We start from the raw sequence: 18,667 nt of genomic DNA on the forward strand, positions 1-18,667 counted from the left end.
CTGGGTTACATAAGAGAAAGTATTTTAACTCTGAAAAAATTACACACTTCACCTTGAACTACCAAGCTGGTTCAGTACCTATTTTGTTTGAGATGGAGTGCTCCATATTAGCTGGACTGCTTTTCCCTTTGCGAGTCCTTCCCCCTACTTTGAGGGCTGGGGCTGTTCCATCTTTCAGCATACTTTTTCCCACTGCAGGAACGGCGTCTTTCTTCTGATGAAGTACAACACATTGTAACATGGACAAACTCATAATGGAGCATTTTGTCTTTCAATAACGCAAACATATTTTTAATTAAGATTAATGGCCAGTTAAACAAAGCAAAATTTCACAGCAAAATATAATTTTCTATAATCCCATCACTGGCTTATATTCCTAATGCCATCATCTCTCACCAAGCGGTTTCAATGGGCTTATACTCACACAGCTCAATTGCACAGCAGAATGCATGTCACAAGGCTACTCCCACATTAACAGCACATAAACTATTTGAATTTCCCACTAGAATACCAAAAAAATTTCTGCGATATAGAACTGTGCAGGTCTAAATTTTGGAAAACAACCTGAGGGGTGAAAGACAGAAATGTGCAGGAAAAGTGCTTTATGAGTGGGGTTTATAAGTGGGCTCATCATGGGAAACCTGGGTCCGAGTCTAATCTTGGTCATGTTCCCATCCCTTTCTCCTATCTCTACCCTTAATTTCTTGCCTCTCTCTACCACTGTGCTTATCAATAAAATGAGGGGAAAAAAACAAAGGGGAGACCGGGGAAATTTTTTCCTCCAACAAATACTTCTCAGGGTAGGTTTAATTTTGACAGTCAATTTTTGCATAGCCACATACCTTAAAGTCTTGGGTCACATAAGGTTCCATTTGCTAACATTAGTTAACAACATCAGTTAACAATGCACTAACAATGAACAATACTTATTAAGCATTTATTAATCTTAGTTAATGTTCATGTCAACATATACTAATACATTCTTGAAATAAAAAGTTGTATTTGTTAAAATTAATGCACTATGAACTAATATGAACGAACAATGAACAATTGTTTTTTTTTATTTTATTTTTTTTATTAACTAACATTAACAAAGATTAATTAATGCTGTAAAAAATAGATTGTTCATTTTTAGTTAATGATACCTATGCATTAACTAATGTTAATGAATGGAACCTTATTGTGAAATGTTACCAAGTCTTGGCTACAAAAAAAAGCTATTGAACATTTTTACCCACTATTGTACAGGAAAAAAGAAACAGTTCATTGAACACACGTTGAGCTTAATGGGTTAAGTTGTCATAGTGAAACCTGGCATTAAAGAAGAGTTCACCCAAAAATGAAAATTATCTCAAAATTCAAATAGTTTTTTGGAAATAAACAGACATCATGTTTTCTGGGCCAAAGAGGAAAAGGACCAACCAAGCTGTTATCAGTGTCAGGTCCAAAAGCCAGTGTCTGTCATGGAATGGGGGTGTGAAGGGCCCATGGCCTGAGTCACTTGCACATCTGTGAGGGCACCATCAATGCAGAATATGTAAAAATTTTGGAGCAACATATGTTGCCATCCATGTTGCCATCCTTTCCAGGGATGCCCCTGCATTTTCCAGCTGGGTAACAAGAATGTGTGGTGCACTATGAAGTGCACAATTTGGCTAAACTTCAACTTGTGTCTTCAGTGCCCAAACTCAGTGCTTAATAAGTGTTGGTTAACACTCAACTGACCCAACTTTCTTTGGAGCACATTGCAATAATCTGATTTGAAATTAGTGTAGATATTCAGGGAAAATACAAATTAATTCACAAGGTAAAACATCAATGTGTTGTTGTATTGCTTCCAATACAGTACAGGGTGAATATAATTCACAAATCACTCCTTTTTGATTTGATAAGCATTTTCCATACAGTCACAACTTTTTTGGAATTGGGACTGAAATAATCTTTCCTTTTGGTTTGCATCCATCAACTTCCAAACAAAAACACATATCAAATGAGATGAAGTATCTTTAATTTTTAATGTATTTAATTCACTGGGTTATTCAGAAATAGGCATTACCCCATTGTTATTAAAAAATAAATCAATTTCTTGCTGAATTTCCAGCAAAATAACTATATTGTGATATATACGATTACTGTGATATAAGACCTTTTTCATACCACCCATTTCAAGACTGCATTAAGAAAACTTTTAGTAACCAGTTGTACTGCCTTGAACAATTGATGTTGATATATTATAGACACTATAAATAAAAACTTTATTGCCAAATTACTTTCTAGTAGAAAAATTTTGCTTACCTTTTTATGGGAGGAGCCCTGCTGAATGGATGGACTCTCTTTATCTTTTTGCTTCTTAGCTTTTGTCATAGTATTCTTTTGCATATCATCAGGAGGTGTCTTCTCCTTCAGTGGCTTTTTTACTTTCTTCGGTTTGGTGGCTGTTGCTTTTCCTTTGGAATGTATCTCCTCTTTGGCTCCATTCATGTTTGTCTGTTCCTCTGCTGCCTCTACAGTCTGGCTCTGAAGGAGGGAAAAGGCTATCCCCTCTACTGTAATATGAGAAGAATGTTTCCTTTCTGATGCCTTCTCCTCTTTTGCTGTTTCATCCTTTAACTGTTGAGCCAATTTCCTCTCCTTCCATTCTCCTTTAACACTGGAAGTACTCTTTTTGCCTGGGGTACTGGATTTAATTTTTTGACACCCATCAGATGCCAGATTTTCATTCTGTTTCACCTGTTTTTCTCGTCCCTTTTCCTTGGGAATAGGCATGGTTGTAACCTCCAATCTACTTAGAGTTGCAGTGGCTTCTGTGTGTGGAGAGGTTTTGTTTGACTTGATGACCTGTCCTTCAATGGCTCTGAATGAAGGAGAGCCAGTGGTAAAAGTCTGCTGCAATGTGGAGTCCTGACACCTGTTCTGCATACTGACCACCTCAGGCCTCTTGGATCCCACAGCAGACAGATTACAGTAGTTTTCACCCATAAGTGCAGTGGTCTCAAGAGTTTTCTGCTTCACTATTGACTCCAGATTGGATAAGGGGGATTTGGCTTCCTCCCACTTTTCGTCTTCTACTTTAGTTGGGCTTAACTGGGAGATATGGAACAGGGCTCTCTCACAACTGTGGGTGTCCTTGGTTTTTGGGACTTGAGTCTGACTTGGCCTCTTCTGCAGCGATGCTCCTTGGGAAAGAACACAAGGCGGTTGCCACAATGATTTAACTGGATGTGTGAACAGGGTACCTCCTTTTCCACCACCAGACTTCCGGTGAGGATGTGAATTTGCTGTAGCAGCCAATGGGGTGGATAAAAATCCTTGTGCTCCAGGCGAGCAAGTACCTGTTGAAAGCTTACCACCTTTATTATGCTGGGAACCTTTAACAAAAAATGGTGCTTTCTTATCTCTACAAATTGGCTGCTCTCCTTGATCAATGATCGAGATGGTTTCCTGTTTAGCAAATGTCTGAATATCTTCAACAAAAGCAGCATTTTTTCCATCTTTGCTACGTAAAGTAGATGCTAGAATAGGGCTTGCCACTCCTACATATGTACCAGACAGGTTGTTTAAGGAGCCAGGAGATGAACCTTTGGCCCAGGATGCAGCAGGTTCCAACGCATGGTGATTTGTCAGTTTTGAAGATGATTTCTGAGTTGCACCATTTCTCTGGGTGTCTGGATGATGGCCGTATGTACCGGCTGAGCCAAAAGAAGCAGAATGGACTTTTTTTGAACTAGTAATATTTTTCTGATGAGTCTCAGTAGAATGATGTTCTGTGGCCACCGGGTGGCTGTTCTGAGCATCTTTAATGCTTTTTTGTCGTTTGGACTTTGCAGACAGATCAAGGGGCACGTCCCTTGACTCAGTGGGGCAGGAAATATTGTGCTCCTCAGGAGTGGACAGAGTTTTCGGTTTCAAATATGCTAGTGAGGTCTTTTCAGCACCGCGGAATGTTGAACCTTTTTCTACAAGGCTAAACAGCCTGCTTTGAGTGGTGATATTAGCCAGAGCCGGGCTGCAGCAGATGGCAGCAGTAGGAGAGATAGTGTAATGGGTTGGTGGAGCTGAGCCTTGAGTGACATGCTGTACTGGAAGGGCTAGAGCTGGGGAGGACATTGTGGCTTTATGCTCAGCTCCACCCTGAAAGCCCTTATTATTGGACATAGAGTCACACCTGACTTTAGATGCTGAAGATGGAGGCTTCTTCTCAGCACCAGGCCCCCTGCCCACAGAAAAGTGATATGGGTATGTTTTGAGCATTGGTGCTGTACTTGAACAAGGGCTTTGCACTGGACAGTCCTTTTGAAACTGGCTAGCTGTGGCTTCTCTCAGTGCTGCTATCTGACCCAACCCCGGAGGCAAGGTGATCTTACAGAGAGGAGAAGAAAAGTTTGAGGAGGGAAGGAAAGTATTAGGCTGGCCTGGTTTTAACAGCGTGGAACACTGGAACCCTAAAGGAACGCTTATCAGGGGCTGGGTGGGTGCTGGTGTGCTAGTCTTCTTATTTGGGCTTATACCACTATGAATAGAGTTCACAGGGTCCCCTGTACTGACCTTTTTACCACAAGGCCACTGGTGAGTGGAGTAGATGCCAGCACCATCAACCTTGCCTTTGGAAACCTCAGTCCTGTCAGGCATCAGAGTGCTCACAGGGTCATTGCTGAACACAGGAGCATTGTTATGAATTTGGGCAGGGTGTACTTGGAGACAATGGTTTAAATTGCTGGCCTTGCTGGCTTCTGAGCAGACGTTGAGCGTTTTGCAGTCTGTGGTCGTCCTCAGCTTGTTCTGCTGACTTTGAGGTATGTCACCTCTGAGTTCAAGAGGCAGTGTCTGCTGTGGATTCCCCACCATGCTCTCAGACACTTGGATAGGGGCTCTGCTCTCTCTGCTCACCGTCCCTCCATCCCCTACATTCATTGGTGAGGGATCCACCTGAACAGAGAAAGAAGAAAGTAACTGACTTAAGGTGAGAGAGAAAAAGATAATCATGAAAGAGTCAATGGGGGTACTATAACAATGAAATATATGTTACCTGCATAGGCGTGTCCTCAAAGCATTACTCAGTGTGTGTGGACAAGTGACTTTTTATGGGATTTTCCTCTTAATACTGTGTAGTGCTATGGCAGAAAGAGATATTGGAATCATTTTCGGCTTCACACAATTGCACAAATTGAGAAATTTAGAATAATTTCTAAGGGACAGTTAAAACTGCAAGCATTACCCAAAACATTACCATTGAGAAGAATTTAGAATTCTAAAAGAAACAAATGATTCAAAAATGATGAACGAATAATTAATTGATTACTCAATCTGCCATTGGACATGAGATCGGCACATTCCAAATTATAATGTTGTTCATCACAATTATAATGTGCTAAAAAAAATCAAGAAGACAATTATTTCTGCTTCATTAAACATAAACAAAAAACAGCTGTACAAGATGTTGATTTTTCAATCTAAATTAGTCTTTCTTTGATTTACCTTATCATTGTAGCTCATCCAAGATCAACTAGGATCTCATTAATTAAATGAACTGAAAGATATACTGTACACTGCAAGCTAACATTGTACATTATTAAGAGGCATCTGAAATCTTGTTAGCATATTTATTACGTTTCTAAGAAAAGTTGTTTAGTTGGTTATAGCCTACATTTACCTGACAACCTTACCTGACATTCTTACAACATATCAATGATAATCCCTATTACAAAACTACATGCAAGTTATGGTTTTCAAAAAATCCTTCCTATTTGACAGAAAAACAAATCAAACCAGCCCTATTCAAAAGCATACAGAATTCTAAATATTAAAAAATAAATAAATGAATGAAATTAACATTGATAAGAATATTTTCCTTTTTCATGTGTCTCTTTCTCTGAAATCTGACAAAATTGACAAAATAACTATGAGGCCACAAAATCTATTTATTTTGTTACAGACTGTCTGTAAACTTCCTGTGAGTAACAGGGGTTTCCTTAGTCAAGATGTCACAATTTCCTTCAAACCAAAACTTCAGTAGGAATAGAGAGGATACTGATAGTTTATCTATGTAAATAACAGATTATTTAAAAAAAGATCAAATACAATCATCCCCTGCACAGTGCACCTGTGATTTACATTACACTGTATGCTTTCAAGCACATGCTGTCATCATCTGCCTTAAGACTGTTGACATTTTGTGATCTGGGACTCAACAACAAATCAATTTCAAGAATAAGAGGGAGTTATTACAGTTGAATTCCTAAACACTGAAAACTCAGGTCAACAACTTTGAGACGAGCAAAAATCTCAGCTTCCACTGCTGAAGGGACAGTTTTTACTGCCCCAACATCATCTTAACCCACATTGCATGTTACGGGCTAAGTCTGCATACTCTATTTTGCCCTTTTTTAAGGCAGCAGAGCACCCAATCCTGAATAGATCCCAACCTCTCATACAATACAGCGCTGTATAGGGAGTGTTCGAGGGCACGGAAGCCACAAGCGTCATGGCTTGAGGATAAAGGATGCAGGGCCATGCAAAAGTTGATGCTTGATCATTACCTCAGTGGGACAAACCAAGGCAGTGCACATCAAGAAAACAGCCACAGTGCAGAACGAAAAGAACAGAACAACCATTAAATTGATGATGCCCCTGAATCAACTCTAACAAAGAAGTTTCACTTTTTACAGACATAAGATGAAAGAGAAGCATCTCATGTCCACAGTCACAGAGTGTGCATCACTAAAAACGTTTACTTTTAATGAGGTGGTCAAGCTGTGATTTAATCTCATTCCTATAACGCTGTGTCAGGCCTTGGGGAAAAAAGTCATGTCAGAGCTCAACTGATAAAATCAATATAAAATCAAACCAAATGTTCTGATCTCAAACTGCAGTTGCACAGTCGAGTTGAAGATGTGTTTGAAATGAAATCATCCCATAGACCAAATTCAGAGCAGCGCCATATTTAATTTTTGACTGGTAAGAAAACGAGGCTGTGAGGCACAGACTGGCCCTGCGTGCTAAATGGCTTAAATGATGCATCAATGTTCAGTGTTCAATGTTTCATTAGCTTAATGATCAACTCCAATTTAAACAACTCATTAAATCTATCCCTCACAGCCTCGCTTTCATTACCATCAAAAATTAAATATGGCGCTACTTTGAGCAAGGTATAAAGCACACAAGTTTAAACGGACAGTTCGCCAAAATTGAAAATTCTCTCATCATTTTCTCACCCTCATGTCATCTCAGATGTCCATGTCTTTCTTTCTTCTGCTGAACAAAAACAAAGTTTTTTTTTTTTTAGAAGAACACCTCAGCTCTGTTGAATATCTCCATTCACTTGCATTGTATGGACCTACAGAGCTGAAATATTCTTCTAAAAATCATTTGTGTTCTGCAGAAGAAAGAAAGTCATACACATCTGGGATGGCATGAGTAAATTATCAGAGAATTTTCATTTTTGAATTCCGAAAAGACCAACGACATACATGTTCGTCACAATCACTCAACTTAAACGTTGTTAACTCCTCTTTGTTTCACATCGGAGTGCAGGTGAGCGCAGCAGCAACACGTTGTCGATACACTGTCTGAAATTTCATAAAGGTCCTAGACAACATCTACATTTTCACAACTCGTGTTTTCTGGGTTTTTTTTTTTTTTTTTTTTTTTTTTTTGTCAACTGAATTGTCTTGTGAAAATAAATGTTCAATATTTCATCAACTAAACAATCAACTCCAACTCCAATTTAAATAACTGTACAACTCATTAAATCTATCCCTCACAGCCTCGTTTTCATTCCCGTCAAAAATTAAATATGGCGCTACTTTGAGCAAGGTCAATAAAGCCCACGAGGTTCATGTTTTTAACTGGCGAAATAATGAAACAGAGTATTTCATATTGATTAAAAACGTTGCTAAAAGGCTAGAAATGACTTTCGAAAGGGCCAACGACATTCAGAATTTTTACTCAGTTGAAACGTCATGAATTCCTCTTTGATTCACATCGGAGTGCAGGTGAGCGCAACAGCACCACGTTGTCGATACAGGTGACAGCAGTTTTACAATATGATGCAGAGGGAAACTGCTAATCCCTCTGACTTTAAAATGACGTCGGAACCGTTCGAGTACCTGTCTGACAGATCTCAGGCGTAACCGAGCCGGATCTCGTGCACAGGCCTTCAGCAAAAGTCTGATCATTGGAAAGTTTACGAGGTGTTAATATCCTGCTATTCTGCTTCTATACCCAACAGATCATTTTCGTCCAGAAATTCTTAATCACGTGATGTGGGAGTGGGAGCTCTTTTGATTAGGGTTATCAGCACAAAGGAGCAAAGAACCGAGAGGTAGCAAGAAATAAGCGTCGTCTCTCTGCTCTCTAGACTGGAGATCGGCACACTGGCCGTTTCCCGGTCAGTCTGTCGGAGCTCTGCAGCCCGGAGCTCAGATATGCACAAAGGAGACAAGTCTACCGGAGATGATGCGGAACTGCCATCGTAAAGCAGTCGATGACCAGTCAACGTTCACGTATGCACACTAAGCTATTACATATTAGGGTAAAGCATCGTTGTATTGCTCAAACTCTGACCAACCCACTCGCGTGTACTAAAACCCTATCACACAATACAAGAGACTCTCAGGTGACACGAAACGCCCCGTCTGCTCTAACAGGAGTAAACGATAAATATCGTCTCACATCCACGGGCATAACGCGACGTCCAAAACACATAAACAACGCAAGGTCCTCTGAGCGGGGATTAGCCGAAACAGAAATTTCCTTCGCAGGAGCAACCGACAGGCTACGTGGTTGATACTCCGTGTGGCCACAATGTAGCCAAACTAACCGGCCAACATCACCCACAGCGCAAACTAAAGTGGCCGTTTATTGTTCCCACTCAGCGCGAGCCGAGCTATGACGACGTCTTTTCCGAATTGGCGCTCGAGACCAAAAAATACACGGGCAGAGAAATGTCACGCGGGTGGGGGGGTGGGTGTGAGGGTGATATCTCCTTAACAAGGAAACATCGTACTTTGGCTGTCTCTACACGTTCCCCTCACGAAGTGTTTGTAAACTAATAGGGTCGCGCCGAGTTTTGCCTACGTTCCTTATTAGTATCGGCACTTCTGCTGCATGGCACGAGGAGAGCGCGTTATTTCGTACGGAGCAAGGTGTGCTGAACTGAAGATCCCTGCGCAGCGAAGTCTCCCGTCGGTCTGCATTACTCTGCTTGGAAACGTTAAGACCAGCCGTCCGCCACTAAATGTGTCCGAGACTGTCGGACATCGGCCCGTATCGGACCAGCTCTAACTATCACACTGTTATGACATGACACAGCCCCAGAACCGACTCCTTCGTCTATTCAACCCTGATTAATTCCAAAAGGTAATTAGCGAGCCAAATAACGATGTCAGAATGTACAAACGTGCACCAACCCGTTTGACCGACATTTAGAAGATGTTTGCGCATCAAGATAAAGGCGTTAATCCGGTCTCCCGTTCTTGTCGGTCGCAGCTCACTGATCTCGACGATTTTCGGTTCTGAAAGTCCGGAGGGGTTCGTACCGTATCTCTCTGTCTCTGGTCTGGTGGGAGAGAGAGAGAGAGAGGGGGGCAGATGGAGTCGTGCTCTGGTGGGAGTTGTAGTGTTTCGGCCTCCACGCCCTGGCCGCGTTCGCCCGGAGAAGGGAGGAGCGAGGACTGCAGTTCCCAGTGTGCACCGCGAGAATCCAGCCGTTCAAGGGGAAAGGGGATCGCAACGGTGCGCTAAACTGAAAACCCCATACCCGAGTAACAAAGTGAAAATACACCCGCTCTCAATTAAACCTTTGCATTCGTCGGACGTATCGCGCGAGGTTCAATGCACAACACGTGCATGTTCTTAATCGCGCTTTCAAATTCGCACACGTGAACTACGGCGGCCAGGCACGGAAAGAGTTCGAGACTGTGCTGGTAACAAACATTGCAGCGGAATTAATCAAACGAGAGGGGTCGAGACCCTGGTGGGTGCGATGAGAACTATTCGAGACTGATGTCCACTATAGGGCAACAACGAACAGACTGTGTTGCACTCAGGGATAGATCATCGGCAGTAGATGCGCATGGACAAACATGATATCTTACACTGATGGGCTATAGCTACTTGTTTATATTTTTGTGATAAGCAACAAATAGGCTAGGCTATATAGGGCATGCCATCGTTTTCTTTCTTGTATAATTAGGGAATAAAAAATACTTTAACTACAGTATGAAACAGATGAGACCTGTAGCATGCTACAAGAAAATCTTTGATTAACATTAAAGCACCATTATATGGCCATGTTGACAAATCTGTCAAGTCTGTTTTAGGTGATTATGGGCATCATGTTTCTTCAAGTGAATTTCCACTCAACCTTCTTGCCTTCTCTCAATGCTCTGACCCACTCTTTGTAGATTTATGCCATAAGTACAGGTGTCAACCATCATCAACTGTTGCCAGATATCTCTGGACTCGTTTTATGTTTAATCAGAGATGAACTGTAACTAGGTAACTCTTCAGTTACTGTTAAGCAAATGTTATTTTTCATTTTCCTGAAACGCCATTGAATCCATTGAATAGCTGAACAGTCTCCCCTGTTTAAAGATTAATTTGTGTTGCCTGTTATAAGAACAAATAGTGATATTTAAAATAAAACATAACATTCACATCAGACCTTTGATTCAAGAGCATGCACCTTGCCTTAACGCGATTAGCATCAGGTGCGTTAGGCTTAAATTCTAGTTCAACTAGGCAGAATGGCATGACTTTGTGGCAACATCTATATTAACAATCAAACTGGAAGTATTCAAGATTTATTTCTAAACATTATTTTGTTTTTTTTTAATGGCTTGTTTAATGAAAAAGTGTTTAAACAATATATTTTCCCTTTCACTAAACACACATGCACTGTAAGGAGATGGTTGACATTGAAAAGTGCTAAATAATATTCTCCTGTACAACTAAATTCACTTGTCATGTCTGAAGTAAGGTCAATGAATTTCCTCTGCCTGTCATTCTTATCTAAATATAATCAGTCACCTTTTCAGCGGCGAGGCACAAATAATCAGGGGTTATTTTCCGTGAATCAAGACGAGATAATGGTCATGATGATAGCTAAATCAGATCCATCAGTTGTCCAGTAGCCACTGGCTTCTTTAATCTCAGATTTTAACACGCAAACCTTACTTTTATTCTCAGACATTGTGCGTTATTAGCTACCCAGTGTGACTCAACCTGTCATCATGCTTTATGATTAACATTATGATATTCTCACAATCACTTGTTTTAGGTGAACCTGGGTCCGAAAAGACGGGGCACAATATTGCATTGCAGTTCCTTTCAAAATGTTAGTGCTAACACCATAAAGCTACTGAGCCAGTGATGCGATATTCAACAGTATGTGCTACATCCCACAACTTCACCTTAAATATCCACCAGGCAAATCAATAACACCATCTTTCCAATCCATTCAAATAGGTTTTGAGCATTGCCTGCAGATGATGAAACTGACATTCAATGACCTACAATGTCTGTGATCAAACTTTTTTTTCTGTTGTAGCCTTATCTTGTGGGTCATATCAAAGAGTAACTCACAATGACCATGTAGACAACTGCCTTAAGTCCTCTCATTGCTGCTTCCCACGGGTTTTAAGTAGTTCCACGCATGAGATGCATCATCTGGCAACCAAATGCATTGTGATTCGATCATCGCGGCCAAACCAGTGTCATAGTTCTCTCAGTCATTCATAGCCTTTCCTTTAAGATCGAGTCTTCCTGAGCAGCAGATTATACATTGACTCTGCCATGAGAGAAGCTGCCATGTGAATGCATGTTGCATCGGAGATTTGACAGACCAATGCATGATGATTCGATGGCTATGTATGTGTAGTTTATACACACACACACACACACACACACACACATATATATATATATATATATTAAGAATATCATTTAAAGGCCCCTCATTCTGATAGAAACTGCAGCGACGAGTCGTCGGATAATATGCAACATTATGCATGTTTCTCCCTCCTGAAAAACATTCCATGTAAACAGATTGGAATTTAAACTTTTTTTTTTTTTTTTTTTTTTTTTTTTGAGCCAATGACCTATTTTTATCAAAACTGCTCCAATGCAAACTGACCCCGTAGACTGCGACGAAAGCGTCACGTCTTCTTGAGGTCTCGGTATAGATTGGTGATGCCGCAAAAATAGGGTATTCATTGTAACAGCACCATAAGATTAAGGCAACTGTAATTGCTACATGAGGCTTATATGCACTGTCACCGAAATGAGGACAAAACCATTGCATTAGCCTATCACACCCTCAAATATCGCAATATTTATATATATATATATATATATATATATAAAAATTGCAAAAAAGGAGACGAACGCACTACACATGCACGTGAGTGCATATTCCTATAAACCACTACTGTAAATAGAAGAGCGATGGCAGCGAGCGGGCTCTTCCCGTTACCGACGAGGAGGAAGTCTCTAAAAACCGACGGAATAGCTCTTATTAGGCTTGAAGACATCGCTTGTTGTTCGGGGGCTAAGAGCATACAAAACAGAACATGGAAGCTCACACATGGCCTGTTAACTGTAAGAAAAGGCCTTGAGATTCTCACTTGAGGAATATAAAAAGTTTGACATGGTCACAGTCTTAAATTCCGGCCACCATGCTTTAAACAGGCCTGCGAGGTGAGTGCAAACACGCAACACGAGCGTCACCGCTTGAGCAACATTTACAACTTCGTTTCAAAACACAAATAAAAAAGAACTGGCACGGGAAATGACAACAGAAAGGCCGTGCAACTTCGAGTCAACAGTGGTGTCTGTCCGGTGCTGCGTGCTGCATGACTGAAGCATAATGTCGCAAGGGTGAAAGAGGAGCACATTAAGTGGGCAGGTTGAGGGGATGCAAAATATCCGAACTTACTGCATCCTGAATTTGGCCGTTTAACGTATTTGAGCGATGTGTAGGCTACACTGGCTCATCAGTCTCGTAGGCCGTAATGCACATAATGGCATTGGCTCTTCTGATCGCGTGAGGTCAGTTATGACCCAACATTATGCACACATTTTAAAACCTTCCCGCACACTGTCTTTGGAAGAATATATCAATACATCCAACCGTTTCAGATAGTTACGGTTACTTGTCATGACAGGACTTTAATGCACTCATTTACTAGTGCAAAGTTTAGAGAGTTGGCTGTCGCCCTCCATTGCGTTGTGCAATGCCCCCTTTAATGCCCCCTCGCTCGCCAGTATAACGCCTTTGTTATTAATCGCATGGAATCGCGCCGCCTTACCTTAACGCCCCCAAACTGCTCTCCTATGCCTCTGAACTTGAGGTAGCCTATTTATCACGAGACAGGGGGAGTGTCCATGCCTGTGGTTTCAGGTAATGTCAGAGAGGAGGATTTAGAGGAGGATTTAACACTGTACTGTGTGAATGTTGGGTTTCTCCCCACGATCTTCCCTCATCGCCGCAGCAGCTGGAGAGGAAAATCGCGCACGCTGGGTCCTAAAGCCGGCTCGTTCCCACAGGTGACAAGGCTCCGGAGCTTTACTTTCCACCTCATTCAGTCCTATCTGGTCACCACGCAGACAGACAGGTGAACAGACCTACAAATTCATAGAATAATTCAGATTAAAAAAAAAAAAAAAAAATCATTTTATATATTTCTTTTCCTTTTTTTTTATTTTTTATTTTCTTATCTTATTTCTTACGGGGTTAAAGGCACACCTTGTGCTTTTTTTCTGGTCACAAAGTGTATCAAGATAGATTTATTTTTTAATGAGTATTGGTGGCACAGCATACTTGGTGTGACAATAAATTATAATGGAAGGTTGTTTTGATTCAAATTAGCCTATATACCTGTATATCAAAAAAGAGGTGGTGAGGGGGGCTTTCAACCCAAACCTTGGGGTAAAATGCCCCCGGAGGGGTTATACACTCCAAAATATGCTGGGTTATTCTTTCAACTCAAACGCTGGTCTGAGCCTTTTGGGTCACTTTATTGGGTTATTATTTGTGGGGCAATATTTATAGAGCAAAAATGTTCAACTTATGCAAATACTTTTGAGACAGCGATCTGCTTTTTTGAGTTACAAATTAAGATTCAAAATAACAACTTCAGAAAAGAGTTTGCCATTTACTGTTAATTTCAATCAAATTTTGCAGTTCATATCACCTCAAGTATTCCAAACTCTTAATAAAGGTTCTTTATCGGCGTACATGGTTCCATGGAGAACCTTTAAAATCCATGGAACTTTTCCAGCGCGCAAAAGTTTCTTTATAGTGGAAAAAGGTCCTTTAGACAATAAAAAGGTTCTTTAAAATGGTTCTTTTAATTACCTTTTCACTGAAAGGTTCTTTGGGGAACCAAAAATTGTTCTTCCATGGCATCGCTGCGAAAACCTATTTTTGGAACCTTTATTTTTAGGAGTGTATAAAACAATTAATCTTTGTTGTGATTGGATCAGTCAATGTGAGCCCACTTCGAACATTTTTCATAACAAATCTAGTCACCCCACTTAAGAAAAACAAATAGTTTTATGGGGGGTCTTTAGTCCCTGCAACAGGGGGGCTTTTTACCCCAAATACTAACCTTAAACATTTAATGGACAGTTGTTAAATGATTTTCATTAGCTACATAAATTTGCAACATTTTTTTTTGTAATATTAGATTAAATTACCTCAAAATCTACCTTTAGACATTGCATTTAATGATCTCTTGGATCAGGACAATTTTGCAGTGCGTAGTGACAAACAAGTGTTTAGAAAATTGCTGTGATATTTTGTGTTGATATTTTGTGTTTTGGGAGAAAATAAAAAGTGCCTTTTACCCCCTGGGGGCCTTTAACCTCCTTGTACACAGTCACAAGACATGCAAGTCAAGTGAATTGGGGACTTTAAATTGCCCATACTGTAGGTGTGAGTGAGCGAATGAATGTCGTTTTTTACTGTAAATTCTTATCCTTGCCCATTAGGGGGCGATACGCAAGAAGGATGTGAATCACCAAAAAAAGGAGAATGAGAAAGTGAAAGTAAACTGGAAATTGGCTGAGCAGGGAGGAGAATTTATAGTAAAAAAAAGGACTTAAATATTGATGTGTTTCTCACTCACACCTATCAAATCGCTTCTGAATATATGGATTTAACCACTGGAGTTGTCTGTCGTAGTTTTATGTTGCCCTTATGTGGATTTTGGAGCTTCAAAGTTCTGGTCACCATTCACTTGCGTTGTATGGGCATACAGAGCTGAGATATTCTTCTAAAAATCTTCGATTGTGTTCAGCAGAAAAAGTCATACACATCTAGAATTTAAATTATTGGGTGAAATAACCCTTTAAGATTTTTTACATTGTGACATTATTTTTCATGACAGTTACACACGTTTTACCCCCCAATTCTCATTACCGCAACATAAAAATTATATATTAATTAAATTGTAAAGTATTTATACATCAATGTAGTAGGGTACAATGGGGCTAAAGACACCCCTTAAGGAAATTGTACTTTTTTCTGGTCACAAAATGTATCAAGGTAAAAATAATAATAATAATAATTAAAAAAAAAAAATGTAATATTGATGAAGCAACATCATTTTTGTAAAAATAAATAATAACGAAAGGTTGTTTCGATTAAAATTCAGTTAAAAAACAAAACAAAAAGGGTGGTGAGGGAACTTTTTACCCCACACTTGAGGTAAAATGCTCCCTGACTTGGGGTAAAAGGCCCCTAGGGGTTTTAAAGTGATATTGTGTAGTTATAGGGCACAATTTGCCAACTAATGCAAATAATTTTGAGACAGCAAGATGCTTTTTTGAGAAACAAATTAAGATTATGCTTACTCAAAATAACTACAGAAAAAGTCAACCATTTCCTGTTAATTTTTACTATGGGCTTTTTTTTTTTTTTTTTTACCCCAAATACTATCATTACACTTATTAGACAGTTATTGAAAAGTTTTTGATTTAATGACCTTAAACAAAACTGAAAATGATAAATAAGTATTTTGTCTCAAAAGAGATGTGTTCAGGGATTTTCATGAGCAACATAAATTTACAATGTCTTAAAAAATAATAAAAATGAGATAAAATTGCCTCAGAATCAACCTTTAGACATGAAACGCAATGATCTCATGAAACAGGAAAAATGAGCATTCCATAGTGATAAACAGGTGTTTAAGAAAGTGCTGTGGTAGTTTTTGTTGCTATTTAGTGTTATAGGAGAAAATAAAATCAAAGGAGCCTTTTACCCCATGGAACCTTTAGCCCCATTGTACCCTACTCACTTGGTACTGCCTATAAATATGACCAGGGTATATTCTTGACAAGTTTTGTGAGAATCACACATGTGTATCCATTATAAATATGACATCTCTGACAACATAATGAAATTTCCATACCTTTTGGTTGTTTTCGATTAATTGTGATGTGCCATGCACATGTAAGGAATTGCAATGTGGTTTAATTTACCTACGTATAATGTTAAAGAAGTTGTTCTCCTGAAAAAAAAATAAATAAATAAATAAAATCAACATAATAAAACAATAAGTATATTTATTTATTTATTTAGCTGTTAAAAGTTTAACTTTTGGTTCAGGAAAAATATTGGCATAGATAGACTAATTGCCAGATTTCCTTTTCTCAGTCTTTTGAGAAGAGAACCTTGCGAATGATATGGTCCTGTGTTAATAGGGTGATTGTTTTTCTTTCAGTAAGGTGTTAAAGAATTCAGGCACATATATGGGTGTAAATTAAATAAATGTTCAGGGCTTATGTGATGCTCCCAATGCCACAATAACATATATCATATTTTTACATTAAAGTATAGTAGAACAAGAGGACAAATAGACACGGAGGAGCCAAAATAACATAAGTCTAAGCTTTCACAAGTGTGCTGATAGTAGCTAAAAGGAGGAACTGTGGTGTGATTTTAATAAAAAAAGTTTATCATGCTTTATGCACCCAATTTGCCAAATTAAATGTAATGAAGAGAATATTGAGTTGTTTGCATATTAAGCCCTCGTTATTGTCCATGAAAAACACATCATATTTGTAGTTTGATATCAACAGTGATATTTTCACTGACTGATTACTTGATAATACCTGATTAAGGCAGTATTTGATTGGTGTTTTCGTGCCTGTCTCCAAAAAAAGTTTTTTTCCTTTTTTTTAATTGCACTCTGCAATGTGATAATGCAACTATTGTGCAGGTACACAATGGTGGCAATAACAGTGATAGACTTGAATAAAAATGAAATAGAAAAACTAAATTTTTACATCAGAAAGCTCATTGTAGAGCATGAAAAGGTAGTGAATGTGAAATTCTCAAGATGTGACTATGTATTACATTCAAGATATGTCCCAGCTTTTCTAGTGGGTAAATTGCAAATGGCTGAATTTTACACCCTGACAATACTGTCATGTACACTCTCTGAACACTTTATTTGGAACACCGTATATCTACATATTCATGTGATTATCTAATCAGCCAATCGTGTGGTAGTAGTGCAATGCATAAAATCATGCAGATACAGATCAGGAGCTTCAGTTAATGTTCACATCAAACATCAGAATGGGGAAAAATGTGATCTATGTGATTTCGACTGTGGCATGATTTCTGGTGCCAGATGGGCTGGTTTGAGTATTTCTGTAACTGCTGATCTCCTGGGATTTTCACACACAACAGTCTCTAGAGTTTACTCCGAATGGTGCCTAAAACAAAAAACATCCAGTGAGCGGCAGTTCTGCGGACAGAAATGCCTTGTTGATGAGAGAGGTCAACAGAGAATGGCCAGACTGGTTCGAGCTGACAGAAAGGCTACAGTAAATTAGAAAAATCCTCTATACAATTGTAGTGAGCAGAATAGCATCTCTGAATGCACAACATGTAGAACCTTGAGGCAGATGGGCTACAACAGCAGAAGACCATGTCTGGCACTTTATTAGGACCGTAGTATTCATAATAAAGTGCTCAGTGAGAGTAAACCAACTGAAAGAGACTAGAACTTAGGGTACATACAATTTTAAAACTACTATCCAGAATTTTTATTTACTATTATTTACTTTTTAGATAAAGGCTTTGTAGCCTACGCCAGACAATATTTGATCATGAACCTTTGAATCTCAGAATCAGAATGAGATTTATTGCCAAGTATACTTACACTTACAATGTGAGAATTTGTCTTGGTGACAGAAGCTTCCAGTGCACAAAAAATACAAAAACAAGACTGAGATAATAAAAAATAGAATAAAAATAAAAAGTGAATAGAAAATATAAGTATATATTGAAATACACAATAAGACAATATATATATATATATATATATATATATATATATATATATTACACATATACACATATGTACAAATACAAATCTGTTATATACAGATGCAAGGGAATGTATGGCAGAAGAGGTATGGTATGTTGGATAAATATAAATAGACTAAGCTGTGTATTGCACATAATTATTGCTCAATAAGGGCAGTTTTAACTGTTCATGAGATGGATGGCCTGAGGGAAAAAACTGTTCCTGTGCCTGAAGGTTCTGGTGCTCTGTAGCGCCGTCCAGAAAGCAACTGTTCAAAAAGGTAGTGGGCTGGGTGAGTGGGGTCCAGTGTGATTTTTCTCACTCTGGAAGTGTACAGTTCTTGAAGG

General features: G+C 39.2%; 1 protein-coding gene across 8 annotated transcripts in view; it reads right to left on the minus strand.

The window, feature by feature from the left end:
- LOC127417942 (BCL-6 corepressor-like protein 1) overlaps positions 1 to 13,436 on the minus strand; it is a 36,501-nt gene extending 23,065 nt beyond the window's left edge. Inside the window, exons 1-4 of one of the 8 annotated variants that reach the window (XM_051658223.1) lie at positions 13,308 to 13,436; positions 5,027 to 5,111; positions 2,296 to 4,950; positions 79 to 214 (exon numbers count right to left, since the gene is read on the minus strand). In XM_051658223.1, the coding sequence (XP_051514183.1) occupies positions 79 to 214; positions 2,296 to 4,950; positions 5,027 to 5,032 (2,797 nt within the window). In that variant the 5' untranslated portion in view covers positions 5,033 to 5,111; positions 13,308 to 13,436. Of the gene's footprint in view, positions 1 to 78; positions 215 to 2,295; positions 4,951 to 5,026; positions 7,481 to 9,407; positions 9,596 to 13,307 lie in introns of those variants that run through there. The other 7 variants (XM_051658228.1, XM_051658224.1, XM_051658225.1 and 4 more) reach the window with 7 other exon arrangements.
- Positions 13,437 to 18,667: the final 5,231 nt, after the last annotated feature.

The sequence above is a fragment of the Myxocyprinus asiaticus genome, chromosome 27 (genome assembly GCF_019703515.2).
Source record: "Myxocyprinus asiaticus isolate MX2 ecotype Aquarium Trade chromosome 27, UBuf_Myxa_2, whole genome shotgun sequence".
NCBI classification, from domain to species: Eukaryota; Metazoa; Chordata; class Actinopteri; order Cypriniformes; family Catostomidae; genus Myxocyprinus; species Myxocyprinus asiaticus.